Source organism: Cupressus sempervirens, chromosome 6, assembly GCF_028749045.1.
Source record: "Cupressus sempervirens isolate cs-2001-9-10 chromosome 6, ASM2874904v1, whole genome shotgun sequence".
NCBI lineage: Eukaryota > Viridiplantae > Streptophyta > Pinopsida > Cupressales > Cupressaceae > Cupressus > Cupressus sempervirens.
The window spans coordinates 683,599,970-683,627,124 of record NC_143123.1 but is presented as its reverse complement, the minus strand read 5'-3'; the positions used below and the strand labels follow the sequence as shown (position 1 = coordinate 683,627,124).

Genomic DNA, 27,155 nt, shown 5'->3' with positions numbered 1-27,155 from the left:
ACTGTCGGATTGGCGTGCATCAATTGTGATTCTTGACGCCATGGAAATGACATGACATTGCCCAATTAACCGCATAAATATACAGCGTGGCAGGCAGAGTGGAAGCCCATCAAGTAAATATTGTTATTATTTACAGTTGGGGGAATTTAAAATTGATTAAATTGGGTGGAAGTACGGTTCACGGGATGCTTGGGTAGGAGCAGGAGGAGCTCCCACTTTGTGATTGTTTTGTTTTATCGCCCTACAATTCATCATCCTATAAATTGCTGTGTTTGTCTCCTAAAACCTACGCAAGAATTGTTTCTATACTTTTGTGGGGTTTAGTGCTAAGAGTTTAGTTTCCATGGCGGGGGCAGGAAAAGTAATGAGTTTATGTTGGTGGTCTATGAGTATCAGTGCTGTTTTGATGGTGGGTTTTGAGGGATATCATTGTGCTGAGTTCAATGAATTCTTTTACCCTAGTTGGGCAGAAGATCATGTTATGTATGAGGGCCAAATGCTCAAGCTTAAGCTTGACAACAGCTCTGGTATAAGACCAGGCGTCCTTTTATGTTTTTAATGATGGTTTTCATGGTTTAGGAGCAAACAATTCAGCTTACATTCTTCTCTAATGAGTAGCCATTGAAGTGAACCAGCTTCAAATTTTGATGGGCGTTCTGATTCGAATTAAACTTGTGATTGTGTGCATAGATTGTCGATGCCAAGTCTCAAGCATTGTTTAATTAGTTCGACTCAATTTCTTGTGCACTGGATTGAATGTTGTAGTACGAATGTCTCTATTTTGAGATTGCTCTGCAATTCAATAAGAGCAGATACCCTTCTCTTGTTTAGTTTTTATTTTCAAATTTATGCCATGTTTTTCGTGGTTTGAGAGCAAACAATTCAGCTTTTTTTTCATAGCTAGTGATTAGCAATTGAAATAAACCTCATTATAATCATGATTTTTGAATGGGAACCCTATTTTTGGAGTTTTAACTTGTGATTTTGTTTATAGGTTATCATTTTTCAAGCATTGTTTACCTATTCTTGTTCAACACCACATGAATTGGATTAGAGATTGCTCTGCAGTCCAATAAGAGCAGATACCCTTTGTCTTGTTTTGCTTTTATAAGGATTTCTTCGTAAGTTATTCATGTTTGAGCGAATAATTCAGTTTACATTCTCTTCCATTGAGTAGCCATTGAAGTGCACCTGAGCTCTCAATGGGTGTCCTGTTTTCATATTTAACTCGTGATTAAATGCATAGCTTATCAATTTTGAAGCATTGTCCACCTACATTAAGTTTCCACAGTCGATAATAATCAATCCACTTTATTCTAAACCACACCATGTAATTTTTTTCTGCTGCATGAGAAGAAAGTATATTGATTGTTTACCTATTTTGACTCAGTAGGTAAACAATAAGAGCAGTTTTCCTTGACTCAAATCCTTTTTGTTTGTTTTGTGTGAGATGGTTCTTCTTGTATAAATTCATGGTTTATAACTTATTCAGTACTGGATTGAATGCAGTTGTGCAAATGGACTGCTCTGTAATTCAATACGAGCAGATTTTATTCTGTCTTGATTTGTGTGATCATAGATGGTTCTTCTTGTGTAAATTAATGGTATAACCTTAGCCGTTGTGATGTTGGTGCAGGGGCCGGATTTGCTTCCAAGAGCACATATCTCTTCGGGAAGGCATATGTGCAGATCAAACTTGTTCCAGGGGACTCTGCTGGCACTGTTACTGCATTCTATGTAATCATATCTGCATCTTATACCGTCTGCTCATTCAGTGCTCATGTTTCATTATGCTACTAGCCTAATTGATTTGATTGCTTGAATAACAGATGTCTTCACAACGTGACCAGCGTGATGAATTCGACTTCGAGTTTTTGGGCAACAAATCTGGAGAACCATACATTGTGCAAACCAATGTTTACTCCAAGGGAGTAGGCAACAGAGAACAGAGGCTCTACCTATGGTTTGATCCAACACAAGATTTCCATTCATATTCGCTTTTGTGGAATCGACACCAAGTTGTGTAAGCCCAAAACACAAATCTCTAACCCCATACATTGGCCATTAAGTAGCTTAAAACACTGATACTAATGAGAAATATGAATGCAGATTCATGGTGGATGATGTACCAGTCAGAGTGTTCAAGAACAAGGAGAATGAAACAGGAGTGGCATATCCAGAGAGGCAGGCAATGGGGGTGTATTCATCCATATGGAATGCAGATGACTGGGCCACACAGGGTGGATTGGTGAAAACTGACTGGAGCCATGCCCCTTTCATTGCCACTTACAGGAATTTCAGCATTGATGCTTGTGAGTACAGGGGGCCATCCTCCATTAATGGCTGCTCCTCATCATCTTCATCCGCATGGTGGTGGGATCAGCCTGCTTATGCTTCTCTTGATGGGAAACAGAGGATGAAGCTGAGGTGGATACAAGAGAAACACATGATTTATGACTACTGCAGGGATTCCACCAGGTTCCCCACGCCTCAGCCAGAGTGTGCACGAAGAACATAATTAAGAGAATGCAGTTTGTGCATCCACTTATATTCAAGACCATTTCAGATTACCGCCAGTGAATATATGATGGATGGATTGTAGTGGGGCAACACTTTTGTACGAGACATTAGATTAATGGATTCCTCTGCCTCTGGTTCCAGAGGCGATGAATCTTTTCCTGATATATGTTTTCTTTCTGCAAACTTTTGATTTGTTATCATTCTCATCCTACCAGAGAGGACTTTCTTTATTTCCAGCTAAATCTAAACGAAGTGATGGTCGAATGAAAATATAAAGAATGCTTTCAGTTCATGGAAAAACACATGTCAAGGATAGTACTTATGCTCTGCATAAAGGCAAGGAGCAGTCTGATGCCTTTTAAAATAGTTCTTTGTTATGAAAATGTTGAGGATGATTTCTTCTTTAGGCATGTTACGATCCTACATGTCCGGGTAAGAGTGACCTTGTAGGATGGTAAGGTCACTCTTACCCGGGCGTGTAGGATCGTAACATGCCTAAAGAAGAAATCATCCTCAACATTTTCAGAAGACAAGGTCACTCTTACCCCGGCGTGTAGGATCGTAACATGCCTAAAGAAGAAATCATCCTCAATATTTTCATAACAAAGAACTATTTTAGCTTTTATGTCATTTTTTTTTCTTCTTAGAAACCATTCTTCTATTGTAATTAGATTAGAACACTCATTTTACATAAAATTATCTTTATATTTATACCTTTCTTATTATCTCTCCCTCTCTTGATCAACTCCAGAAATAGGAATGGAAAATTAAGAATATGTTTTCTATCTTTTTGTTTGGTGCGTCAATTGCAATAGGGAATAGGGAATAGGAATATATATTCTCATTTTATCCTTAAAATGAACTTATTTCCATTCCAAAAAATAGCTTCCATAGTCATTCATATTCTCAATATACATTCTTATTCTCAATTATATGGATAAAATTTAATGGAACCCACCAATAAATAATTTTTAATCATTTATTTTAAAAACTATAAATTTATCTAATATACTAATAATATAAATTATTATTGTTTATTTCTATTATAAAATTAAGTGCAAGGATCATATTTTGTAGTTAATGGATCATTCAAAAAATTGTGTATGTTTTGTTAGAGTGGACATATAAATATCTTGTTTCGTGAATTGTATATGATAATATAAAGTAGATACATAAATGTAATTGTTATTTAAGTTTATATAAATTATATTTATTTTTTATTTGAGGTGTTTTATCTTTAGATAAAAGATCAATAAATCTATATTTTGATGTCTTATAGTATAGTTCATAGCCTAAGTTAAACACTGTTTGCATATATTGTTGAAATGAGTTTAACCAATTGTAATAGAAAAAATAATTTGTATAGTATAATTATTAATTAAAAATTAAATGAATTATAGAATTTAAAGATTATAATAATTATTAAATGAAAAATATTTATAATTAATTTTGAAACATTAATTATTATGAGATAATTACCATGTTACATTTATTTAACATTTTATTACATTATTTGGGAAGTAAAGAATAATATTTTTTTATCTAACATTTTTAAATATAGTTTTTAAGTGTATCTAAGTTATTGCTTAACTATTTTGAATTTGAATTTATTATTTAGTTGGATTAAATTTAAATTTAAAATTGGTATTTAGTTAAAGTTATAACATTCATCATTATAATAATAATAATAATTTTATTCAAAATTATAAATAAGTATATCAAAGATTAACATTATATATGTTTTTATGTTAGATTTTCTAATGTCTTTTTATATATTATTAAATATTCTATTTATTTTATTATTAATAATAACAAAATGTATGGACATAAATTTGATATTATTAAATTCAACTTATAAACAATAAAAGAAATATGTAAGAAAAAACTTCAAAGGTTAATACTTTTCAGTCTTTAAATTTTAAATGCACTTTAATAAACTTTAGATTAAATTCTAAATGTACGTTAATAAAATTTAGGCCTGATATTTTGCCACAAAAAAAAAGCAATATGGGAAGCCTCCTAAAAAAGGGCTCCTATAACACCAAATCAAATCAACCTATCATATTTGAGATCAAAAAACTTTACAATATATTTAATTATAAATAAATATATAAACTTTAGAATTATTTGGTTAATAGAAAAATCATTACATATCATTGGTTGATTGAACAAAAACTAATTCACTAGTTTTGCGTGCTAGTGAATGCAATTGTACTACCTATGATAAGTACAATAAGATGTATGCAATTTTATACTTCTAGATCATTATTGGTTGACTATTTATACATTAACTATAAGAATATGGTTTTTTTTATTTTACATTAACCATTACAACCTAACATATATACCCAAACCAAAATGCAACCAACTTGATTATAACCCACTTGTAAATAGCAGATAGATAATGACCATGTTCCCTCTCATAATATACAATTGCCCAAAAGCCCTCAACATCGCCTATTGAAAATACCCAAAATATGTCTACCTATATGATGATTACCAAAACAAAACAAACAATAGATTACATGGCATACAACCTTGAACATAGCATATTACTCATAGCATGTTATATAACCTTAAATATAGCATATCACTCATGTGTGCTATAGACCCTGGATGATTTAACACCTTCCTCCACCATGACATGTTTTCCCTTCTCCTCTGTTGTTGACAAAGACATTATTGATCCTAGATTTAAGCTCTCAAATAAATGAAGGAAGTCTTAACGCTTTGCAAGAGTGGAAGAGGAATGTGTCGTACAAGGCAACCTCTAAGATTTTATAGAAGCTGGCTCTTCTCCTTGTGGATTTGGGGAAGGGGAAGGAAATTCAAACAAAATTAGACTAGTGGGCTAGAGATTTTAAAACCCAAGGTTCGAGCTCCCATCATTGATAATAAACATGTTATACCCCATAATTGAGCGCAAGACGCCACAGACTCTTCATTATTAAAAAGAGAACACAATGGCAAGATTCTAGACACAATTCAAAGCATTCATATCTTCCCATAAGAATCACTCATCAATGCTCATAGGGAAAATGCCCTATTATCCAACTAAAACCACTATTCCCAAAGGATCTTGTTCATCATAATGGCATGGTATAAGCTTAGACCACAAGTATTCAGACATGATCTAATAACTTGTAAACCCAAAAATAGGCTATAACAACCTAAAAGAAATAGAGGATAGAAAATGACATGGAACCTTAAAACCATCTAAAAAAATAGAGAGGAACATTTAGTAAAAGCAATGTTGGGCATAGTCTAATATATTTTTTCCATTAAATATGTAGAGATTACAAGACTAAGGTTAGAAGAATACAAATACAAGTGTATTGCAATGTTCTACTAATGAACAAAACTCTTAGAATAGAAAACCTAGGTCCAAGTGAACTCTCCAAATCATGACCCTATTGCAATGTGTCTATATGCCTTCTATAGAATGAATTCTCTCAATTGAATTTCAAAAATGCAATGACAAAGGGTTATGTAAATGTTTCATGTGGAAACCTCATCATGGTTGTGGTTGTGGTTGTCTCAACATGTCAATCATCATTGTTTTTCTTCCACATGTACAACATGGACACCACCTTTTTCAAACCTTCTTGCCATCGTGAGGAAATAAAACTCCCAACTCTACTTATAGTAGTTCCTCATTTTTCATGCATGGAGAACAACCGTGTATACAGAGCAAATCTACATCAAGATTTGCTACTAATAAAAAATGTGACATGTTTACTTAAAGGATGTGAACCTTGCTTCCTTTTGAATGTGTGATCGTGGACTAGAAACATGTCACGACAATGAAACTTGGAGAGGGAAAGTCTCAAGCGAAGGCATTTAAAACTCTGTGGTGATGACACATGGCATGTTGGCAGGCATTCTTGAGTTTTTTCTTCCCTCTAACCTTTAAAAACTTCATAGTGTTGATGCTTGGTGCTTTCTGCAGTGAGCACATCGAAAAGTGAATGAGTTTTGAAGGAACGGATCTTGTATATCTAGAAGGAACCATGTTGTTTTGACATTTCAGTGTTGCAACTTTGTAGAGGCATAACTTTCTACTCGTCACTTAAAACTCATAATGGTACACATTGGTGGAAAGGTTTTCAGGAGATCTAATTTCAATTCATTTTTCACACTATGCCAAGGGACAAACGATAATTTTAACTTCCAAATCTTCTTCAGGGGCCTTTGAAAATGAACTATTCCAAAAAAAATTTAATACATTAATTTTCTTCCTCAAATCTGCTCAATCTGTCACTTTTGCATTGCCACAAATCACCTAAAATGCCTTCAAAATGCTCCCAAAGAAGGTTGTAGTAGATAACATCTATAGACGCATTAGCTTTACTCCCATTGAGTAGTCAAGGATTTTGTAAAGGTCAATATGGGGAAGGAACAAAATTATATCAAATTAGCAAGGGCACGACCTTGAATAGCTGTGATGCATTGGTCATCATTACCGAGAGAATGACTTAAGCCAGGGCCACCGACTCCCTCTGAAAAATGTATTGTCTTGGTTGGCAAGCCACAATTTCATAGCATCATTACTATAATGTATGAAATGGGGATCAATGTAATATTACACTCCCTACGTGCATTGGAGTACCCAAAGCCTCTAGAAAAGTGAGTGTGAGTAGCAACTCCAATTAAATAAGGGTACCAATTTGTGATCTACACAATGTAAAGTTTTGAATTTTTGTTATAATGGATTGATGAGGAATGATATGTAAATGTGATAGATGATTAAAGAAAAGTTTGATCTAGGAAATTATGTGTAAGAGGAAAATGGATAGAATGGTCACACCTTGAAGTTAGAAGAGAAAAAGTAATTTTAGATTTACTTTTTATTATCATCAAACTATTAGAACCAAGTGAAACTCTAGATCCAGGATTTTGTTATTTGTATCTAGAATTTGTAAAAGTTTCATTCAAGGACAGGGATGACTTGGTCGACCTAGTCCTTTCAAGTCCAAATCTAATGATTTTTTTTGAGGATCAACAAGTGCTTCATAACCTCCCCTATCTGAATCCAAAATTCTTGAAGCCCATTCCTACACATAGATAAGAAGGGGAAGATGGTTGAAGAGAAGAGTTTTCCTACATCAAACCCTTGTATAGGAATCAACCTTGAAATAAAATAAATGTAATGAAAATAGAGCTATCAATGTAGCAGAGATTAGACCTAAACAATGATGTCTACCATACCACGTAGATCCAATTTTCTCTTAGAATATGATCAAGTATTCATGCAAGAGCATCCTGTGTCTAAGGACAATCTTGCATCAACCAAATATATTTCTATTTCTATCTTTTGAATAAGGGTTATTTCAATATAGAGTTGCAACTTGTGGAAGCTTACTATTTATAGTAAGTTGGTCATATGATCTCCTTATGTTCTAAATTCATGAGTGAAGGTTCATCTTAGATATAGAATCCTTCCATATGAGTTCCATTATCATATCTTATGTGTGGGTGAAGTTATAATAGATTTTCGATATGAAATTTTGGTATAAAAATGTTAAGCCTAGTTTTGAAAGCCAAAATGGCTTTGAAATGAGGTCAAACCTTGACTAATGGACACTCGCATGATTACACACTGAAGAGTATTTTTCATTTATGAAAAGGGGTTATAATAACCAATTGAGTCAACAATTTTAAAGTTATGGTCTTCAGATGTTAGGCTACCCAAAAATCCTAAAAATACAATTGGTAATTGTTTTGAGATGATTCCATGTAATAAAATAATTTAAATTGTTTCCCCTATTATTCTAATTAATATTGTTGGCCTCATCCTTCTCCTTCTGGTCTTCATTTTGATCTCCATAAGATCGTTCACAAGATCTTCCATCACGACCTCTTCTACTATGCTTGCTCTCAAACTTCCTGTTCAATGTTTCCTCTACTCTTAAGGAAAAATCGTATGTCTCTTTAATATTATTCATTCTAACTAGATTCAACTCCTCCTGAATACTTGGACTCAATCTATCAAGGTTATGAGAACCATTCACCTTGTCAGCTTATGCATGGCCTGTTCATATGAGGACTTGGTAGAACTCTTTTATATACTCTTGAATAGATCTTCCCACTTGCTTCAATCCTAGCATTTTCTTTGAGATATCAAGATTATGATCCATGGGAATGGATTGTCACTTCAATTTATCCACCATTCAATCCCATCTTGTCATTTTCTATTTTCCTCTTCTATTTCGCTCCAATTGGATCTCCTACCACCAAATCTTTGCATGACCCTTCAATCTAGCCTTCACAAACTTGACATTAGTAGGATCTCCAATATCTTCATAGTTCAAATATTTTCCCAATTCATTGATATCGTCAATTAATTCCTCTAGGTTAAGATTGCCCAAAAATGTGGAAACCTCAAATCTTAGGTATTTTTCCAATCTTGGAAAGGGCCTTGAAAATCCTTTCTTCCTCTTGGTTTAGAACTTCATCTTCTCCTTCCTGCTCAAAATTTCCTTCTTCTTCTCTTTCATTCTCACTTTCATCTCTTACGATAAGATTCATCCCTCAATGAATCTATTCTTGCAATGTATGATTTTGTCTCTAAAGGGTTAACCTCAAGTGGCACAACTCTAGCTCTTCCATCATGTTCCTAGGCAATGGAAGATGATTGTAAAGCCTACTAACATGTTGTGAAAGGAATGTGTGATAGGTAAACATAAAAAAATAACTTTCAGAGCAAGACACATTCTGCTAAGGAAACGTTGGATTTGGTACTTATAGATCTATGTGGTCCTACAAACACTAGATCATACTATGATGAGAGATACTTTTTATTTTTTGTTGATGATTATTCTAGGATTATGTGGGTTGCAATTCTTAGTGAGAAATCAAAATCCTTTTCAAAGTTCAAGAATTACAAAGAGATGGAAGATAATGAATCGAGTTTGAGGATCAAATACTTAAAGATCAGACAGAGGAGAAGAGTTTAAATGAAACAAATTAAATTCTTATTGTGAAGAAAATGATATATTTATACAAATATCAACTCCTAGGACTCCACAAAAAAATGAAGAAGCAAAAAGAAGGAACAAAACTATACTTGATACAATAAGGACTATGATTTTGAGGGCAAGGTATCTCATGTTCATTAGAGAGTCACTACAACAATTTACACATTGATTAGATTCAAATCAGATATGGTATAGGTAGAACTTCATATGAGCTTCAGTTCAGTAATGTACATTTAGTTTAAGTATTTCATAATTTTTGGTAGTAGGTGTTATAAAAGAAGAGATGACGAGATAGGAAAGTTTGATCCTGGAAATGATGAATGAATATTTCTTTTTTATTCTACTAAGGTTTAATCAGATAGATGTTACAATAAAAGATTGAGGAAGATAAATAAAAGTGTTAATGTGAAGACTAATGAATGAAAATTTGATTGTGATTTAGATAATGAAGTAAATCATGCATCTACAAGTCAGCAACATCAAAATCAAGCAAGAACAATTCTTTGAGATTGATAATGGGATATAGATACAAATTAATAGAACCTAGAGTTGCACAGATAGAACACCAATGTATGTTTCATTAAATCATTCAGATGATTAGATTATTGGTAATTTTAGTAGTGGTGTGATGTCTAGAAAAAAAAACACAAGACACCAAGATTTAATGTGGTTCACCCAATCCCTGGGCCACATCCACCAAACAACAAGTCTGATATTATTATGATCCAGTGATTATAACCTGATTACAATCCGTAACCCCTTATAGCTCAATACTGCTGCAAGAACCAATTTTACATCGCAAGTATAAAAAAATCCCTAACCCTAAGCTCTTTTATACAAGTATTTTTACCACTTTAGGGTTATAATTAATAATTACATGTCGGCCCAAAATCTTGATAAAATAGGCACCAAAAACTTTCCTGATCAGTCACCACAATCTAACAATCTCCCACATTGGGGACTGATCAGGCTCCACACTAAACAAAAATCTCCCACTTAGAGACTAATCCTGTAGCTATGTTGTTACTTCATGAGGCTCCCACTGGATCAAACCACCCTAGACTCTGCTATTCTTTTATTCATGTTCAATCTAGAAGACTAACCGAAGCTGAAGAGGAGTTCAACTTCTCCCTTGGTACTACCTTTGTCTACATATCTATTGGATTTTCATTTGTATGTATCTTCTCCAGCTTTAACTGTCCATCCTCCAAAACTAACCGAATGAAATGGTACTACAACTGTATGTGTTTGGTCTTTAAATGCAGAGTTGAATTCTTTGCAAGATGAATGGCACTTTGACTATCTGTAAACAAATAATTATCCTTTTGAGGGTGTCCCAATTCTTCCAAGAAGAACTGAAGCCATATCATCTCCTTGGCTACCTTTGTATCAGCTACATACTCTGCCTTTGTGGATAAAGCATTAACCTTTTGTAACCTAGAAACCTAGCTCACGGCTGCCCCACCAATAGTAAAGACATAACCTATAGCACTCTACCTGGTGTCAATATCCCCTACCAAATTTGAGTCAACATAGCCCTGTAAATCAGTAGTAGAGCCCCCAAAGTGTAAACACTTATTAGATGTTCCTCTCAAATATCTGAGAATCAACTTGATGGCATTCCAATGCTCAATTCTTGGATGACTCATATACCTGCTAAAAACTCCCACTACATGTGCAATATCTAGCCTAGTACATACCATATCATACATCAAGCTTCTTACAACTAAAGCATAGGGTACCTTGGACATCTTATCCTCCTCTTCTTGTATCTTGGGACACATCTCCTTAGTCAACTTCAAATGACCAGGTAAAGGTGTGCTGACAGCTTTAGCATTCTCCATAGAGAAACGTTGCAACACCTTCTCCACATAATCAGCCTAAGATAGCATCAATGTTTTATTCTTTCTATCTCTACAAATCTTCATACCAAGGATTTGTTTTGCTGCCCCCGAATCCTTAATAGCAAATTCATGTGGTAATTGGCATTTCAGCACCTTAATGTGATCCATGTTAGACCCAGCTACACGCATATCATCAACATATAAACATAAAATAATGTAGCTATCATCATCCAACCTCTTAAAATAAACATAATGATCTAAATGACACCTATTGATGCAGGAGCATCCTGGGTTGCCTTGTTATCCTGCTCATTTTTTTTGTTCTTTTTGCAGTTAGTGTCAAGCTCCTGTCGCACTCTTCAGGTGTCGAGCTCCTGTCGCACCCTTCAGGTGCCGAGTTCCTGTTGCACTCTTCAAGTGTCGAGCTCCTGTCGCACTCTTCAAGTGTTGAGCTCCTGTCGCACAGGTGTCGAGTTCCTGTCTCACTCTTTAAGTGCCGAGCTCCTATCGCACCCTTTAGGTGTCGAGTTCCTGTCGCACTCTTCAAGTGCCGAGCTCCTGTCGCACCCTTCAGGTGCCGAGTTCTTGTCCCACTTTCAAGTATCGAGCTCCTATCGCACCCTTTAGGTGTTGAGCTCCTGTCGCCCTCTTAAGTTGCCGAGTTATTGTAGCACTCTTCAGGTGCCGAGTTACTATAGCATTCCTTCAGGTGTCGAGTTACCCAGTGTATGCCGAGTGCCAGTATTTGGATGTGATTTTTGAGAGCCGACTTGCAGGAATTATTTCATTTATGACATTTAATTTAAGATCTTTTCTTGGGATGAGTCTAGACCATTGTTGGGTCGGCCCTCCTCTTATGAAATGTTCTAGAATGTTCTGTAAGCCGTTTTGGCAAGTATAAATAGAGAGTTTAGGCTTAGAGCTAGGTAAGTTTTAGAAGAAGGAAGTTTTTAGTAGAGAATAAGTTTTTGGAGAGAAGAAGTTTTGAGAGAGCAGACTAAAAGTGTGAATTTGTTGTTGGATCTTTGAATGTGAATGTATAGTAATTGGCTATAACCTAGAAGGCCTCACAGCTGGGCATGTATGAAAATATTTTAATGAATCAATAGAAGTATTTTCCTCTTCTCCTCCTTTGGTTGATGTCCACTTGTGTTTGCTTCTGTTGTATTAACTCTTGCAGGATGGTTTGGATAGCTGGGTGAGCCTTTGGCCCTAGTTATTCATCCCTTTGCCTGTGTCACCTATTGTATCCATGATCATGCATAAAACTATCAAATTTCAAATACCATTGCCAAGGTCCTTACTTCAAGCCATATAAACTTTTCTTCAATTTACACACTAAGTTCTCCTTACCTTTGACCATAAATCCCTGTGGCTGAGCCATACATATCTCTTCATCCAAATCACCATGAAGGAAAGTTGTTTTAAGATCAAGCTGCTCTAAATGAAAATCTTCGGTAGCCAAAAGACTTAAAATAGTACGGATAGAAGTCATCTTAACAACAGGAGAAAATATCTCATCAAAATCAATGCCCTTTTTCTATGCAAATCCTTTCACAACTAACCTGGCTTTAAATATTTTCTTACCTCCTTCCTCTTCTTTCAACCTGTAAACCCACTTATTTTGTAAAGCTCTTTTACCTGCAGGCAACTTGCATAAATCCCATGTCTTATTCTTCAACAAAGAGTCCATTTTGTCTTTCATTGCAGACTCCCACTGAATCTTAGTATCCACCTACATAGCTTCATCATAACATTTAGGTACACCAACATCAGTAAGTAAAATTGAATACAAAGAGGGAGAGAATCTTTCTGGAGGTCTAAATTGCCTTGTTGACCATCTAACATTCATCGGTGTGTGTGGTATTTGTTGTTGCGATTGTTGCACATCATGAGGAATGGCTAGAACATTAGCTTTTGGAGTATCATCTAGCACTACATAATCATCTTCTTTCTTCTCATGTTGCTACAACAAATCTTTGTACAACACTTTCTCATTGAATATGACATCCCTGCTTCTTAAAATTTTATGATTTTATAAATTCTAAAGCCTATAACCAAACTCATTAATGACATATCCAACAAATACACATTTATTTAACTTGGCTTCTAGCTTGGTTCTATTTTTAGAATCTATGTGAGCAAATGCTTCACAGTCGAAGGTTTTGAGAAAAGAATAACTCACCTTCTTACCAGTCCATGCTTCCTCTAGAATACCACAACCCAAAGCAGTAGAGGGACCTCTATTAATCAAATATATAATAGTATTGACAACCTCTACCCACATGTGTAAGGGCAACCTAGCATGCAACCTCATGCTCCTTACATGCTCCATTATAGTCCTGTTCATGTCTTCAACCATTCCATTTTCCTATGGAGTCCTTGGAACAATTTTTTGTCTATGAATACCAGTAGTGGAGCAATAATCTTCAAATTCATGACTACAATACTCACCACTATTATCCGATCTAAGACATTTTAATTTCTTACTAGTCTCATTTTCAACCAAACATTTCCATTTCTTAAAAATTTGAAATACATTAGATTTATGTCTAAGGAAATAAACCCATACTTTTCTAGTTGCGTCATCAATAAATGTAACATAATAATGAGAGCCACCAAGGGAAGATACCTGAATCGGTTCCCATACATCTGTATACACAAGCTCTAATTTCTCCTTTTTGTTTTCCTTCCCAGTCTTTAAAAAACTCACTCTCTTTTGTTTTCCATACACACAACTTTCACATAAATCCATATTAACACATTTTAGGCCTGGTAAAACTTTCTTTGAATGAAGTAATTTCATACCTTTCTCACTCATGTGCCCAAGTCTATTGTGCCACAACACTGTATCCGAATCTATAGCAGCTATTTGTTCTCCTTGCTCAATTGCAACAATTGTTCCTGAACATTCATTTTTCTCTGAAACAATTAAAGTAGAAGGAACAATATGACCTGTACAAAGATATAAGCTACCTACTTTCACATCTTTTGCTACTACAAGGGAACCTTTTGAAACCTTCCAATTTTTATCATTAAAAGTAACTACACAACCCTCATCACCAAGTCGCCCTGTTGAAATTAAATTCCTACTCAGCCTTGGAACATGTCTTACCTCATGTAGTAGCCAATGATTCCCATTCTACAACTTAATCTTAATTTTTCCCTTTCCAACAATTTGACAAGGTTCATTATCCCCCAAATAAACAAGCCCAAAATCCCCTTGGACATAATCAATGAAATAACCTCTATGAGGTGTAGCATGAAATGAAGCACTAGAATCTAAAACCCATGAATCATCAACACTTTCTAAAGACAGAAGCAAAGCATCCTCTTCGGATTTGTTACTTACCACATTTGCCTCCTTGTCTCCATCTAGTTTATCTCCTTCATTTTTCTTTCGATTCTAGCAATCTTTCTTTTTATGACTTGGTTTCCCACAATACCAATAGTCGTTTGGTCCTTTTGATTGAGACCTCCTCCCCTTTGAATTTCCTCTTGATTTCCCATGATTTCTGGAATTACTTCCTCTCTCAGTCATTCTACCCCTGCTTTGTGCATTCAAAGCACTTCTTGATGTAGATCCACCTGAGGATTTCCTACAAGTTTCCTCACTCAAAATAACACCGATCACATCATCATATTTTAGGGTACTAGATCTAGGAACAGAATTACTCACATCCATTACCAAGTCATTCCAACTTTTAGGAAAAGAACACAAAATCAAGAGAGCCCTAATTTCCTCCTCAAAATTGATACCCAGAGAAGATAACTGACTAGTAATAGTATTAAACTCATTTAAATGATCTGCAACAAATCCACCTTCTACCATTTTCATATTAAATAAATGCTTCATGAGAAATACCTTGTTTGAAGTAGAGGGCTTTTCATACAGTGTCGCTAGGGTTTTCATCAACTCTTCTATTGTCTTTGCTTTTGTAAAATTAAATGCCACCAATGGTGCCAAGCATAATCAAATGCTTCCAAGTGCCTTTCTATCCAAAAGATCTCATTCATCATTTGACATAGATCCTTGATTCTTGGCTTTGCCTTCCAACGGCTTCCATAAATCCTTATGATAAAGATAGTCTTCCATTTGCATCTTCCATAACTAGAAGTTCTACCCATTAAACCTGTCAACCCTCAGCTTACCCTCATCTGCCATTGCTCCCACTCAACTGTGAGACTCCCACTCAATCGTGAGACTTTCCTACATAGGATAACTGAAAAAACAACTAGGCTCTGATATCACTTGTTAGGATTGAACCATAGACATAAATAACAATTACATGTAAATATAACCAATAACAGATAATAATAGATCACACAAAAAAAAAAAACACAAGATACCAAGATTTAATGTGGTTCACCAATCCCTGGGTTACATCCACCAAATAGCAAGTCTGATATTATTACGATCCAATGATTATAACCTAATTACAATCTGTAACCCCTTACAGCTCAATACTGCCACAAGAGCCAATTTTACATCACAACTATAAAACAATCCCTAACCCTAAGCTCTTTTATACAAGTATTTTTACCACTTTAGGGTTATAATTAATAATTACATGTTGGCCCAAAATCTCGATAAAATAGGGCTTAATTTTATTTTTTTCAGAATTTATGAAGTATGTACAGTACTTTCCTAATCAATCACCACAATCTAACAGAAAGACCGAGGAATGAATTATGTTTGATATCACAAGTTGAGCCTAAAAGTATTGATGAAGCATGTAAAGATGAATCATGCGTTAAAGAAATAAAAGAAGAGTTAGAACAAATTGAGAAGACCAATACATGTGAATTGGTTCCCAGGCTAAAGATAAGAATATTATAGAAGCCAAGTGGGTATTTAGGAAAAAATGAAAGAGCAAGTTGAAGTAGTGAGGAAAAAGTAAAGATTATTATGTAAAGGATATTCACAATAGGAAGTTATTGGCTTTGGTTATACTTTTTCTCCCATGACTAGAATTGGAGCAATATGATTGATTTGTGCATAGGTTTATCAAATGGGTATCAAATCAACTTTATTCAATCAAGAACTTGAGGAAGAAGTATACATTAACAAACCCAATAGATTTTCTTTGAAAGACTAGTAAGCCATGGTTTACAAGTTGAAGAAAGTAGTGTATGTATTGAATCAAGCTCCAAGAGCTTGGTATGCAAGGTTAAACATTTATATTATACATTTGGGTTTCAAGAAAGGTATTGCAGATAGTAACTTATTTTTGAGAACTAATAAGTTTTTATCATTGAAGTTTTTATTGACAACATTATCTTTGGTTGTAATGATGAAATGAATAATAAGTTTTTTTGAAGAGATGAAGAGATGTCTATGATAGGAGAGTTGATATACTTTCTTGGTTTGTATATAAGTTAGAAAGAGGATGGAATTTTCAGATCACAAATTAAGTATCTTAAGGACTTGGTTATGTTTGAGATAGAAAATTGTAAACTTGTTGGGACTCCTATGGTGATAGGTTGTATGCTAACTTCTACTGATTATTCACTTAATACATTTTAGACTAGGTAGAGGTCATGATAGGAGGATTTCAATATCTAACTCGTATTGGGCCAGACATATCATATGCATTTGGATTTGTTACTATAAAAATAAAATGCATTTAACAATTGAAAAGAGAATTTTTAGATGTTTGAAGGGAACCTTGGATTAATGGCATGGGATAATAGTAGTAGGCCCAAAGAGGAAGAGGTATAGGGTTTAAAAATATCAAAGAGTATAGTAAGGCTTTAGGTGCCCAATTGGTATGGGGTATATGCTCCAACTCAAATTTAAAATGGGTAAAAATATTGAACAAAAAATACCTACTACATGAAAATGACCCTGCTAATATTTTTAATTAGAACTCAATGATGGATTGCAAAAACCTTATAAATAACTACTTAACATGGAATATGTAAACCCTTTGAGAAATCAACTCTATTATGGGATGACTCTTGGGGTGTGTATCGAAAATTTTGTAGTTCTTACAATTTTGAGACCTCAAAAAGGATTCTAGAATCTCAATGAGGCAAATATATTAAAGATTGCATCTCATTTCCTTCTAATTACTTCCCCTTAAAATGGAAATGGAAGGACTTGGATGATGTAGATATTACTATGACATAAAAGACATAGTTGAAATTCTTAAGAAAAGATCTATTTGCTTAGATTAGAATTAAGATAAACAAATTTGTGCGGGCTCCAAGATAGGGGTCTATAATACCAATGATGGTTATAACATTTTATCTAGACTCAAATCCAATCCAACATTGAAACTTTGTTGGAATAAGAATTACCTTCCAAAGTTAGGTCTCTTTGCATAGATTAGTCTTCGAAAAAATATCCTTATAACTTTGATTGATTCATAGAAATGGATTTTGAGGGCCCAAGTAGATGCCCTTTATGTGAAAAGGATTAGGAAACTATGAATAACATACTCCTCAATTATGCTTACTAAAATAAATGTTGGTAATGGTTGTGTGAGAAGATAGGTTGGATTACTACTCTACCTAATAACATCATATGTTTATTTCAAGTATAAGTAAACACTAATTGAACTAGTATTTATAGCCTTTTATGGTTTGTCTCCCCCTCCATTATGGTCTAGGAATTATGGAAAGAAAGAAAGAAAACAAATATTATTTAAAGAAAAATAACTATATATTGCTAGCATTATAGAGACATACAACATAAAGATACTTAAACAACCTAGAAAGGAAACATCAATGACATGGTGGGATGAAAAAATGAGAAGAAAATGGGAAGGTTAAAACTTCCTTCCTTTATTGGCCCAAGTAAGGATGATAAAGGAAGAGTTAGGCAATAATTTAAATGGTTACCATCCAAGGGAGGATGGTATAAACTCAACTTTGATGGGGCTTATAGAGGCAATCCAAGTAGGTGGGCATTGGGTGTGTCATTCATAATAGCAATGGTGAAAAATCAACTTATTTATCCTACCCTCTTGAGGACACCATGAATAATATGGTAGAAATACAAGAACTTATAATAGTTCAGGTTTGAAATTCTAAATAAAAATAAAAATAAAAATTTAATATCTAGAAATTAAAGGAGATTAGACTATTATTGTTAATTCTTTAAGACATAGGCATACTCCCAACTAGAAACTAAGCCCCTACTTAACTATAATTGTGTACTCGGTCTCCTTATTTACTTTCTCAACCTTCAATCATATTTTTAGAGAAGATAAAAAAAAAAAGATGAACTAGCAAATAAGGGACTGTTGGAAGTGTCTTATCAAATAATCAAACATATAGTCACATTAATTTGTATCTAAGTTAACCTAGGATAATGGTCCATGTAAGGTTTATGATACCATCATACTAAGCCAATTTGGGAACTTGCGGTAATTATATCTTCTTCAATGTTGTTTTATTGATAGATCTTGAGCATCAACTAACCATTCCTATTAGTTTCCTTTTTGGATCCTTTCCATTCTTCTTACATTGAGTTATGCTCCTAGATATAAATATTGATCATTAAACAAATATATATGGATATAAAAAGAAAAGAAAATCTTCTATTATCATATTTATAGTTGTCAATAGTTATTTGCAATATAGTTGGGTGTGTCCTCTCACTTATTTCTTTTCTCATTTCTTTTTCCTTTCTTTATTTGTCTCTCTTTTTATTTTTCTCCCTTTTGTCTACCTTCCCCTTTCAAGTATCCTCTTTCATTTCTCTAGGTTAGAACACTTTGCAATGTGACCGCCCTTGTTATTCATTCTTAAAGTTATTAAAATGTTACATGTTGTATTTCCAATAATCATGACATGATAACCCTTGTGGATTGTACTTTTAGCCATTTTAGGTTGAAAAAGTTACACACATCATTATCAGGGAATCTCACATGGATTAGGGGTATATTTTCTTTTTTGTTCATCCTCTTCCATTATATTTTGTCACTATATTGGAAAAGAGATCTCTCCTAATGGACACACATCAATATTAGAATAGGGACAAGGGAGATGTCATTTTGGGGGGAAAAAATTAGAGTTAAGGTTGAAACTAATGATGAATGTAAAACATATATTGATTATCGGAGCTGACATCAAAGTCATTGGTAAGGAATTATCTTTTCTAGTTGATATGCTTTTAATACTAACACAAATATTATAACAATTTTTGTAACCACCATTCTGCAAGCAGAAAGAGACAAACCCACAATTTTTTTATTATGTTACAATCCATTCAAAAAAAAATTGTTGGCTAAGCTAGATTTGGTCATGGACAATATAGATGAAAATCTACACATTCCCAAAAGGAGTGAGTATGGCATTAGAGACCAAATGCTAGAGGTATCCCCATCTTGGTGATTCTCAATCTCTAAGTTTTCAAAACATCTTCCTTTAATTAGAAGGAATTGATACTTCTTGCTTAGGAGTATGTACTTAAAAACTCACCCAGAACAAGAACTAGAATGGTTTCTAAAAGCTAACAAATTGGATCACAATGACAAGGACTTTAAGTTGGAGACCTAGGCTAGTCTTAACTACTTCATCTTTGGCTAGGATGAGGTTTTTAGTTCATATTCTGATTTTGGGTCATGGTGGTAGTTTAAATGATAGGACTTCTTAAGCTAGGTTATGCAAGGGTAGTTTGAAGGTTTATGATAGTTGTGACTTATATACAATATTATTTATATGGTAATAGTGGAGGTTTGGTAGACATTATCGGTTTTATTGCACTCCTATATGAATTTGAACTTACTCTTTATATATTATTGTTAGCTTTTATTACTATGATCATATTGTTTATCTTTGGTTAGGTTTTGTTCTCTTATATGGTGTCCATTGTCTTCCTCTTCTAGCGGGTTTTTTTGTTTCTACATTTCCCTTTGTATATATATTCATTTTCACATTTTACATATTCTTATTTCTTCTTAGGCATGTATTCTCCTACTTTTGGTACTTTGCTGACATATACATATGATGTTGTATTCAATGTTTCTTGTTATATTTATACTCATATATGAGCAAAGTCTGATTAACAAGCAAGCATTAAGAGATATTGTGCAAATAACTATTATGCTATTTTGGCATCATTTATGTTTACTTTGAGTTATGCTATTATTTTTGGTGTTCATGGTTATCTAGCATATGGTTTTATTTTAGGCACCTAATGAGTAGATGCTTGTCTTTATATTATTAGTTTCATTACTATTATAAGGCAATAACAAGGAAATGGGTATATGACTTTACAACATAGGACTGATCTCACTACCAAGGGTGGGGGGAGGCCTGTATCCCTTGACAATTTTATGACTCTGACATATATAGTAAGAATAGGTTGGTTCTAAACTTCTCTTGGCAATTCTAAGTTATTTATAGCTAATATGCATTTCACTAAGTTAGTCATGGCAATTATCTTTCTTTTCATGCCAAGGGCATTAACATTAAGTAGTATGTAATATGATCCAACTCTGGTATAAAAATATTTGTATAATAATAGGAAATAGGATGCTTCATTCTCTTGTAATTTATCTGAATATAATAAAACAAAATGCATGCTTGTTATGTTATTTTGATTTCACTTATCATGTTAGATTAATAATATATCTTAGCCAAAAGAGTCAAGAATGTAGGACCTTAAGAAGAGTAGAGGTGGATTGTTGACATCAAACACAAGAAAAGTTGGGAGAGTAACTATGATAAGATTGAAGGATGCCTAAAGATGACTAATCATGACTCATATTCAACTTTAGTCTAAGAAATAGGCTAAGTTCAACCAACATCATCTCAATTTGTATCTTTGTATATCTCATATATTTGTGTAATTAGGCGTATGCCTCCTATAAATTCCTATACTAAACAAGTTGTGGAAAATGCATTGAATACTAAATTATTAAAATGTTTCATCCTAGGGAATATTAGGGGCTTTCTTCTTCATTCTTTTTCCCTTAGTGTGTGCACCTTGAACGAGTTTTCATGTAATATATTATAATAAGATAATAGAAAATATTTAAGGCTTAACCCTATTATCTATAAAAAAAAAAGGTTATTAGAATTAATTTAAATATAATTATTTCATTACTATTTTAATTAATATAGGAAATTTATTTTTTATTTTTAACAGTTAAATTCTATCCATAATGTCTTATGAACACATTCCTTGAACCTCCTTAGATGCAACTATTAATAAGACACCGAAGGCATTCTTATATGAAATGAGCAACCTATACTTTGTGATCAATGAGAAAAAATGCTTAAAGATAAAAAGAATGATGATAGAAACATTTTTGTTCCTTGATTTTTCACCTTCACGCAGATAGTACGTGAAGTTTTTCTTGCATAATTTTGATTGTCAAATTTTTTAAATTATGAATAGTTTATATCAAAACAATGAAAATAGTTTCCAAGTTGTGAATGGATTCAAGATAGAGGTCACATGAAACTATGTTTTGCAAGTCCAAAACTACATTAAAATTACTAGAGTATATCTAACCTCAACACCCAAATAGAAGTCAAATTATAGATGTAATGAAATTGTCATTTTAAACATTGGTTCTCAAAATGCGAGGATTATACAATATGTAAAAACATATTAGAATGGATGATGCACATTAATTTTTTTGACAAAATATTTGAATACAAAATGTTGTATCCTAGAATGCAATGATCGTAGTGTGTACCTAAAAAAGAATCATGAAAATGGCATGAGATTTGTTTGAGAAAATGCCTAAATGAGTTGTGATCTCATGGACTTCCATGACTGAAGGGTATTGCCATAATGGTAATCTTGATGATGCTCTCAATGTTTTGGATAATATGCCACAATTAATTATAGAATCATGGAATATTATGATAGAAGGTTACATACAAAAATTGAGACTGGAAAATGTACACTAGTTGTTTGATGAAACTCTAGGAAAAGATGTTGTACCATGAAATTTTATGGTAGTAAGATGTAAGCAAATGAGGATAGTAGAGGGTGCATGAAACCTGTTTGATTAAATGTCATAATGTAATATAGTCTCATGGACTATAATGATTATATGATTTTCATTGAATCAAATGAGTGAGGAAACTCTTAAATATTGTTTCCAAATGTGTCTAGTAGGTATTAAGCTAGATCCAACAACATTCACATTTCAACCATTCCAATTGAATGCATTATTGATTTAGATCCATCACTTCATTGTTGCTTGTTCATAGGTGGTTTAGTTGCTAAGTGGAGCACTCTAAGAAAAAAAGAAGAAGTAAAATTCTAATGGATTTCTAAACTTCATGTACTCTAGCCAAAAGATCACGACATCAACAAGACAAAGGAAAAACTTTATATCCTTCAACAATTCTATCCATTGCAAAAATTTATTTAAAAATTTCAAATCATTTGTAGACATTTTCATAATGTAATGTCTTAAGTATTCACATGAGACATTATTTTAGACAACATTAGATTCAAACAATTTTTCATGTTACAAATGACATTAAGATGTTTCACAATGCACCAAAGGGCACACAAGAAGTCTTAACGAATACACGATATGCAAAATGACATCACCAATGCACCAAGATTGGTACTACAAAGGAAAGGCATTCACTTATTGTGTGAAAGATCATTGTTACCATAAATGGCATCATTTTCTAAATGGCCTATCAATTGAATTCATGTTTCCTAAATTCATGCAACTAATGGCAGTGACTATCCGACCACAAATTTCAATTGGGTTGGACCCCGCTTATGCCATGCATATATCATGCATAATACCATCAATACAAGTAAACCATTATTTTTTGTCAAAGGTATTTTCTCCATCCTTTATGAGTTTGCAGAAGTCTAATTAGAGGCGGTTGTAGATTTCCAATATTTTAACAGATATTTTTAATACCTCCAAATCAAAGCTGGCTTAAATTTCATTTATCGTTTTTATGACATTAGTGATAGATTCTAAAAAGAACACAATATTACTTATTTAATATTTTTATACTAACATTTGGAATAAGAATTTATCCTTATGCCATTTCGTTCCAACTCTTCATTCTATTTGTATTAAATTATTTTTATTATTTAAAAATAAAAATAATTATATTTTAGTATTAGACAATTATGAAAAATAATATATAACATTTAAAAATTATTATATTAAATAGGAATGATTATTTAATATTTAATAACTATTAATTAAACAAGAATGATAAAAAGTTAGATCAATTTTGTGGAGATATAATTTATTTTTAAAACAAATCAATGAAAATTCATTTGATATTAAGATTTTAAAATAATTTAGCCGATAGGCTATATGTGGGAACTTTGTTCTAGTAAAATTACTTTTTTGGGCAAAAAATTGTTAGCTTTTGACCGAAAATTGTTAGCCCTTGTTATTAATTATTTTTCGACTAGTTTTATCTCACTCCAACTTTAACTCTTTTTTTTTTCCTATTTATTTAATTTAATTAGCTATTATCTACAATATTAACTCTTTTTTTCTCTTATTTATTTATTTATCTTCATTTTTAACTCTTGTATTTAATTTATAAATTTATTTATCTATACTCTAACTCTTATTTTTTTCTATTTATTTAGAAAATTATTTAGTTTTTATTTCCACTTTTAACTCATGTTTTTCTTTCTTTTCATTTGATTTTGATTTTTTTAATTGATTGAAGTTTTAGTTTTTAAATAATTTGAATTAGTTGTTTTTTTAAAAATTTAAATATTAATTTTTAGTTTAGCCAATAGAATATTTGTGGGAGAAATTCATTTTTTTAGTGTACTTTTTAAATATTTATAATATTAATTTTTGGAGATTTTTAAAAATAAATATTTTATTCATATATTTAAGTCAATAGACTTTAAATTAGTTAAGTTTTTTCATTTTTAAAATTATTTTTTAAAGTTTTAGTTTTTAATTTATTTTTTAAAATTAGTTTAGATTTTCACTTTAAATATTACTTTTGAGTTTAGTGAATAGGATTAGCAATTAGGATATTTGTATTATTGAAGTTTTAATTTTTAAATTAGTATGGTTTTTCATTTAAATATTGAATTTTAGATATGATATTTGTGGGAGTTGCTATTTTTTAATATATTATTTTTATATTTTTCATATTAATTTTTCATTATAGTTTTTTTTATGGAGATTTTTTTAAATGATTTTTTTTTCATATATTTAAGTTGGTAGATTTTGAATTAGTTTAGTTTATAATTTTTTAAATAATTTTATTCATATATTTAAGCTAATAGACTTTAAATTAATAAGTATGAGATATTTTTCCACATCAAGTTAAAATTGTGATATTGTTATTATGGTTTAACTATTTAGTTTTTGAGTCAAACTCATTGACTCATGTTTAACAAGTAGCGATTTACAAGAATCCATCTCTCATGCTAATAAAAAGAATACTTAGCAACCATTGGATCAAGGTGATGCTTACAGAAGTGAAGCATCGAGACTTCCTTAAGTTTAGTTTTTAGTTTTATAATTATTTCAGTTTATATTTTTTGCTCCACTTTATACATGTTATTTTTTTCATATTATTTTCTTATTAGTTTTTCATAATAGATTTTTATGGGAATATTTTTTAGATGATAAATTTATTAGTATATGATAAATTAATTAAATAAATATTATTTATTTGATTTAGTACAAAATTAAATTTTGTTTTACTTAATATAAACACCTATTAGCTCATCATTGCAAGCATAAAAGCTTGCAATTGCTAGGTGGGAACTTTGTTCTCAATAATTGAATTTTTTATGGAAAAGTTGTCAGTTGGCTAGAAAAATTGTGAGTTGGTCAGAAAAGTTGTCAGTTTGGTAGAAAAATTGTAAAATCTTTAACGTTAATTATTTACTGGCCAATTTTTATCTCACTCCACATTTGATTCTTGTTTTGATATTTATTAGTTGTTATCTCCACTTTTAACTATTGTTTTTCTTTTTCTATTTATTTAAAATAATAATTACTTGTGATCTCCAATTAGCTCATTAGCTCATGTTGTGATCTCTATTTATTTAACTTTTGATTTTTAAAATTGATTTAGATTTTAGTTTTAAATTATTTTTAATATTTTTATATTAGTTTAGTTTTTTCTTTAAATATTAGTTTTTCGTTTTTATAATTTATTTAGTCAATATAATATTTGTTAGAGACATTGTTATTTTCTCATATTATTATTATTTATTTCTCTTATTAATTTTTCATAATAATTTTTTTGATGAAATTTTTTTAAATGATCATTTTTCATATTTGATAAATTGAATTTAAATAAATAATATTTATTAATCTATTTAAAAGATTTTAGTAAATATTATGTTATTTAAGTTAAAAATTATTAATAATCAAGTTTGTTCACATAAGATTATATTTTAAATCTCCACCTTTAACTATTATTTTTCTTTTCTAATTTATTTAAAAAATAATTACTTGTGATCTTTACATTAGTTCATGTTGTGATATCTATTTATTTAACTTTTGATTTTTAAAATTGATTTAAGATTTATTTTTAAATTAAATAAATTTTATTTTTTATATTAGTTTAGTTTTTTCTTTAAATATTATTTTTTAGTTTCTATAATTTATTTTGTCAATAGAATATTTGATAGAGACGTTATTTTTCATATTTGATAAATTGAATTTAAATAAATAATATTTATTAATCTATTTAATTTTTTTAGTAAATATTATGTTATTTAAATTCAAAATTATTAATAATCTAATTTGTTCATGCATAAGATTATATTTTAAAAAATAATTTAATTATTGAGCACCTATCGAAAGCGTGCAATTGATAATAAACTTGATATTTAATCATGATACAAATATATAATTGACATGTTAAATGTATATTATATATTTAGAATATCTTTATTTAAAAATTAACAATTTATATTATATATTTATTTTCATTTATATTTTATAATTTATTATTTGAAATTGTATTATATATATTAATAAATATTTAAATTAATTAATATAATTAATATAATAATTAGTAATGAATTTTAGATTATTTTTATACTAGTTATATTTAAAAATTAAATTTATTAAGAAACTTATATACTTTTATATTAGATAGAATTATACTAAAATAAAATAATTTTATTAAAATTAGAATAATTAGATTATATTTATTAACTATATAGTAAAAATTAACTATTTATACACTTGTTAACCATTATGGACACACAAGCATGATTGATAAAGAATAGCTAGTGTAATTAACCCCTGTAATCCTACATTATATTAAACTACTAAAACCCACCATTACCATTTAGATTGCCTAAAATGAATCTAGATGAAGTGAAATTCTACTCCTAAAATCTTCCCTTACAATTTTTTTATATTTTGAAAAATATATATTCGTAAAAGTAATTTTAATAGTTGAATTAATAAATATTCAAACTAATTTAAAAAAAAAAAAATTTAATTATCAAATTTTGATAATTTTTATATTAGTTATATTTAAAAATTAAATTTATTAAGTTATATAGTTATATATATATATATATCTTAAGAATAAAATATAATAATTTTATTATAATACAATTATATTTATTATTCAATTCTTAAAAAATATTTTAAATTATTTTTCTTTAATTATTATTTTTTATTATGCATAGTGCATATATTATTTTATATGAGAATCTTATAAAAACTAATAAAACTTAGTCATAAAAATAAAATTTAAAATAATTGTTACACCAAAATACTTTAAACAAACTGAACCATAATATGATAATATTGCCTAAATACATGCAACTAATAGAAAAAAAAATCTCTTTTTTGACCTTCCAAACCTCTTCAATTTACCCATTGCATACTAAGATACAATTACAAATATT

The 27,155-nt window shown here is 31.2% G+C and overlaps 1 protein-coding gene across 1 annotated transcript; it reads left to right on the top strand.

The window, feature by feature from the left end:
• Positions 1-294: 294 nt before the first annotated feature.
• Positions 295-2,703, top strand: LOC149554036 (xyloglucan endotransglucosylase protein 6-like). Its single transcript, XM_089789974.1, has 4 exons — positions 295-527; positions 1,637-1,737; positions 1,830-2,023; positions 2,110-2,703. Exons 1-4 carry the CDS (start codon positions 344-346, stop codon positions 2,516-2,518), a joined length of 888 nt encoding a protein of 295 aa, XP_089646100.1. The 5' UTR covers positions 295-343; the 3' UTR covers positions 2,519-2,703.
• Positions 2,704-27,155: the final 24,452 nt, after the last annotated feature.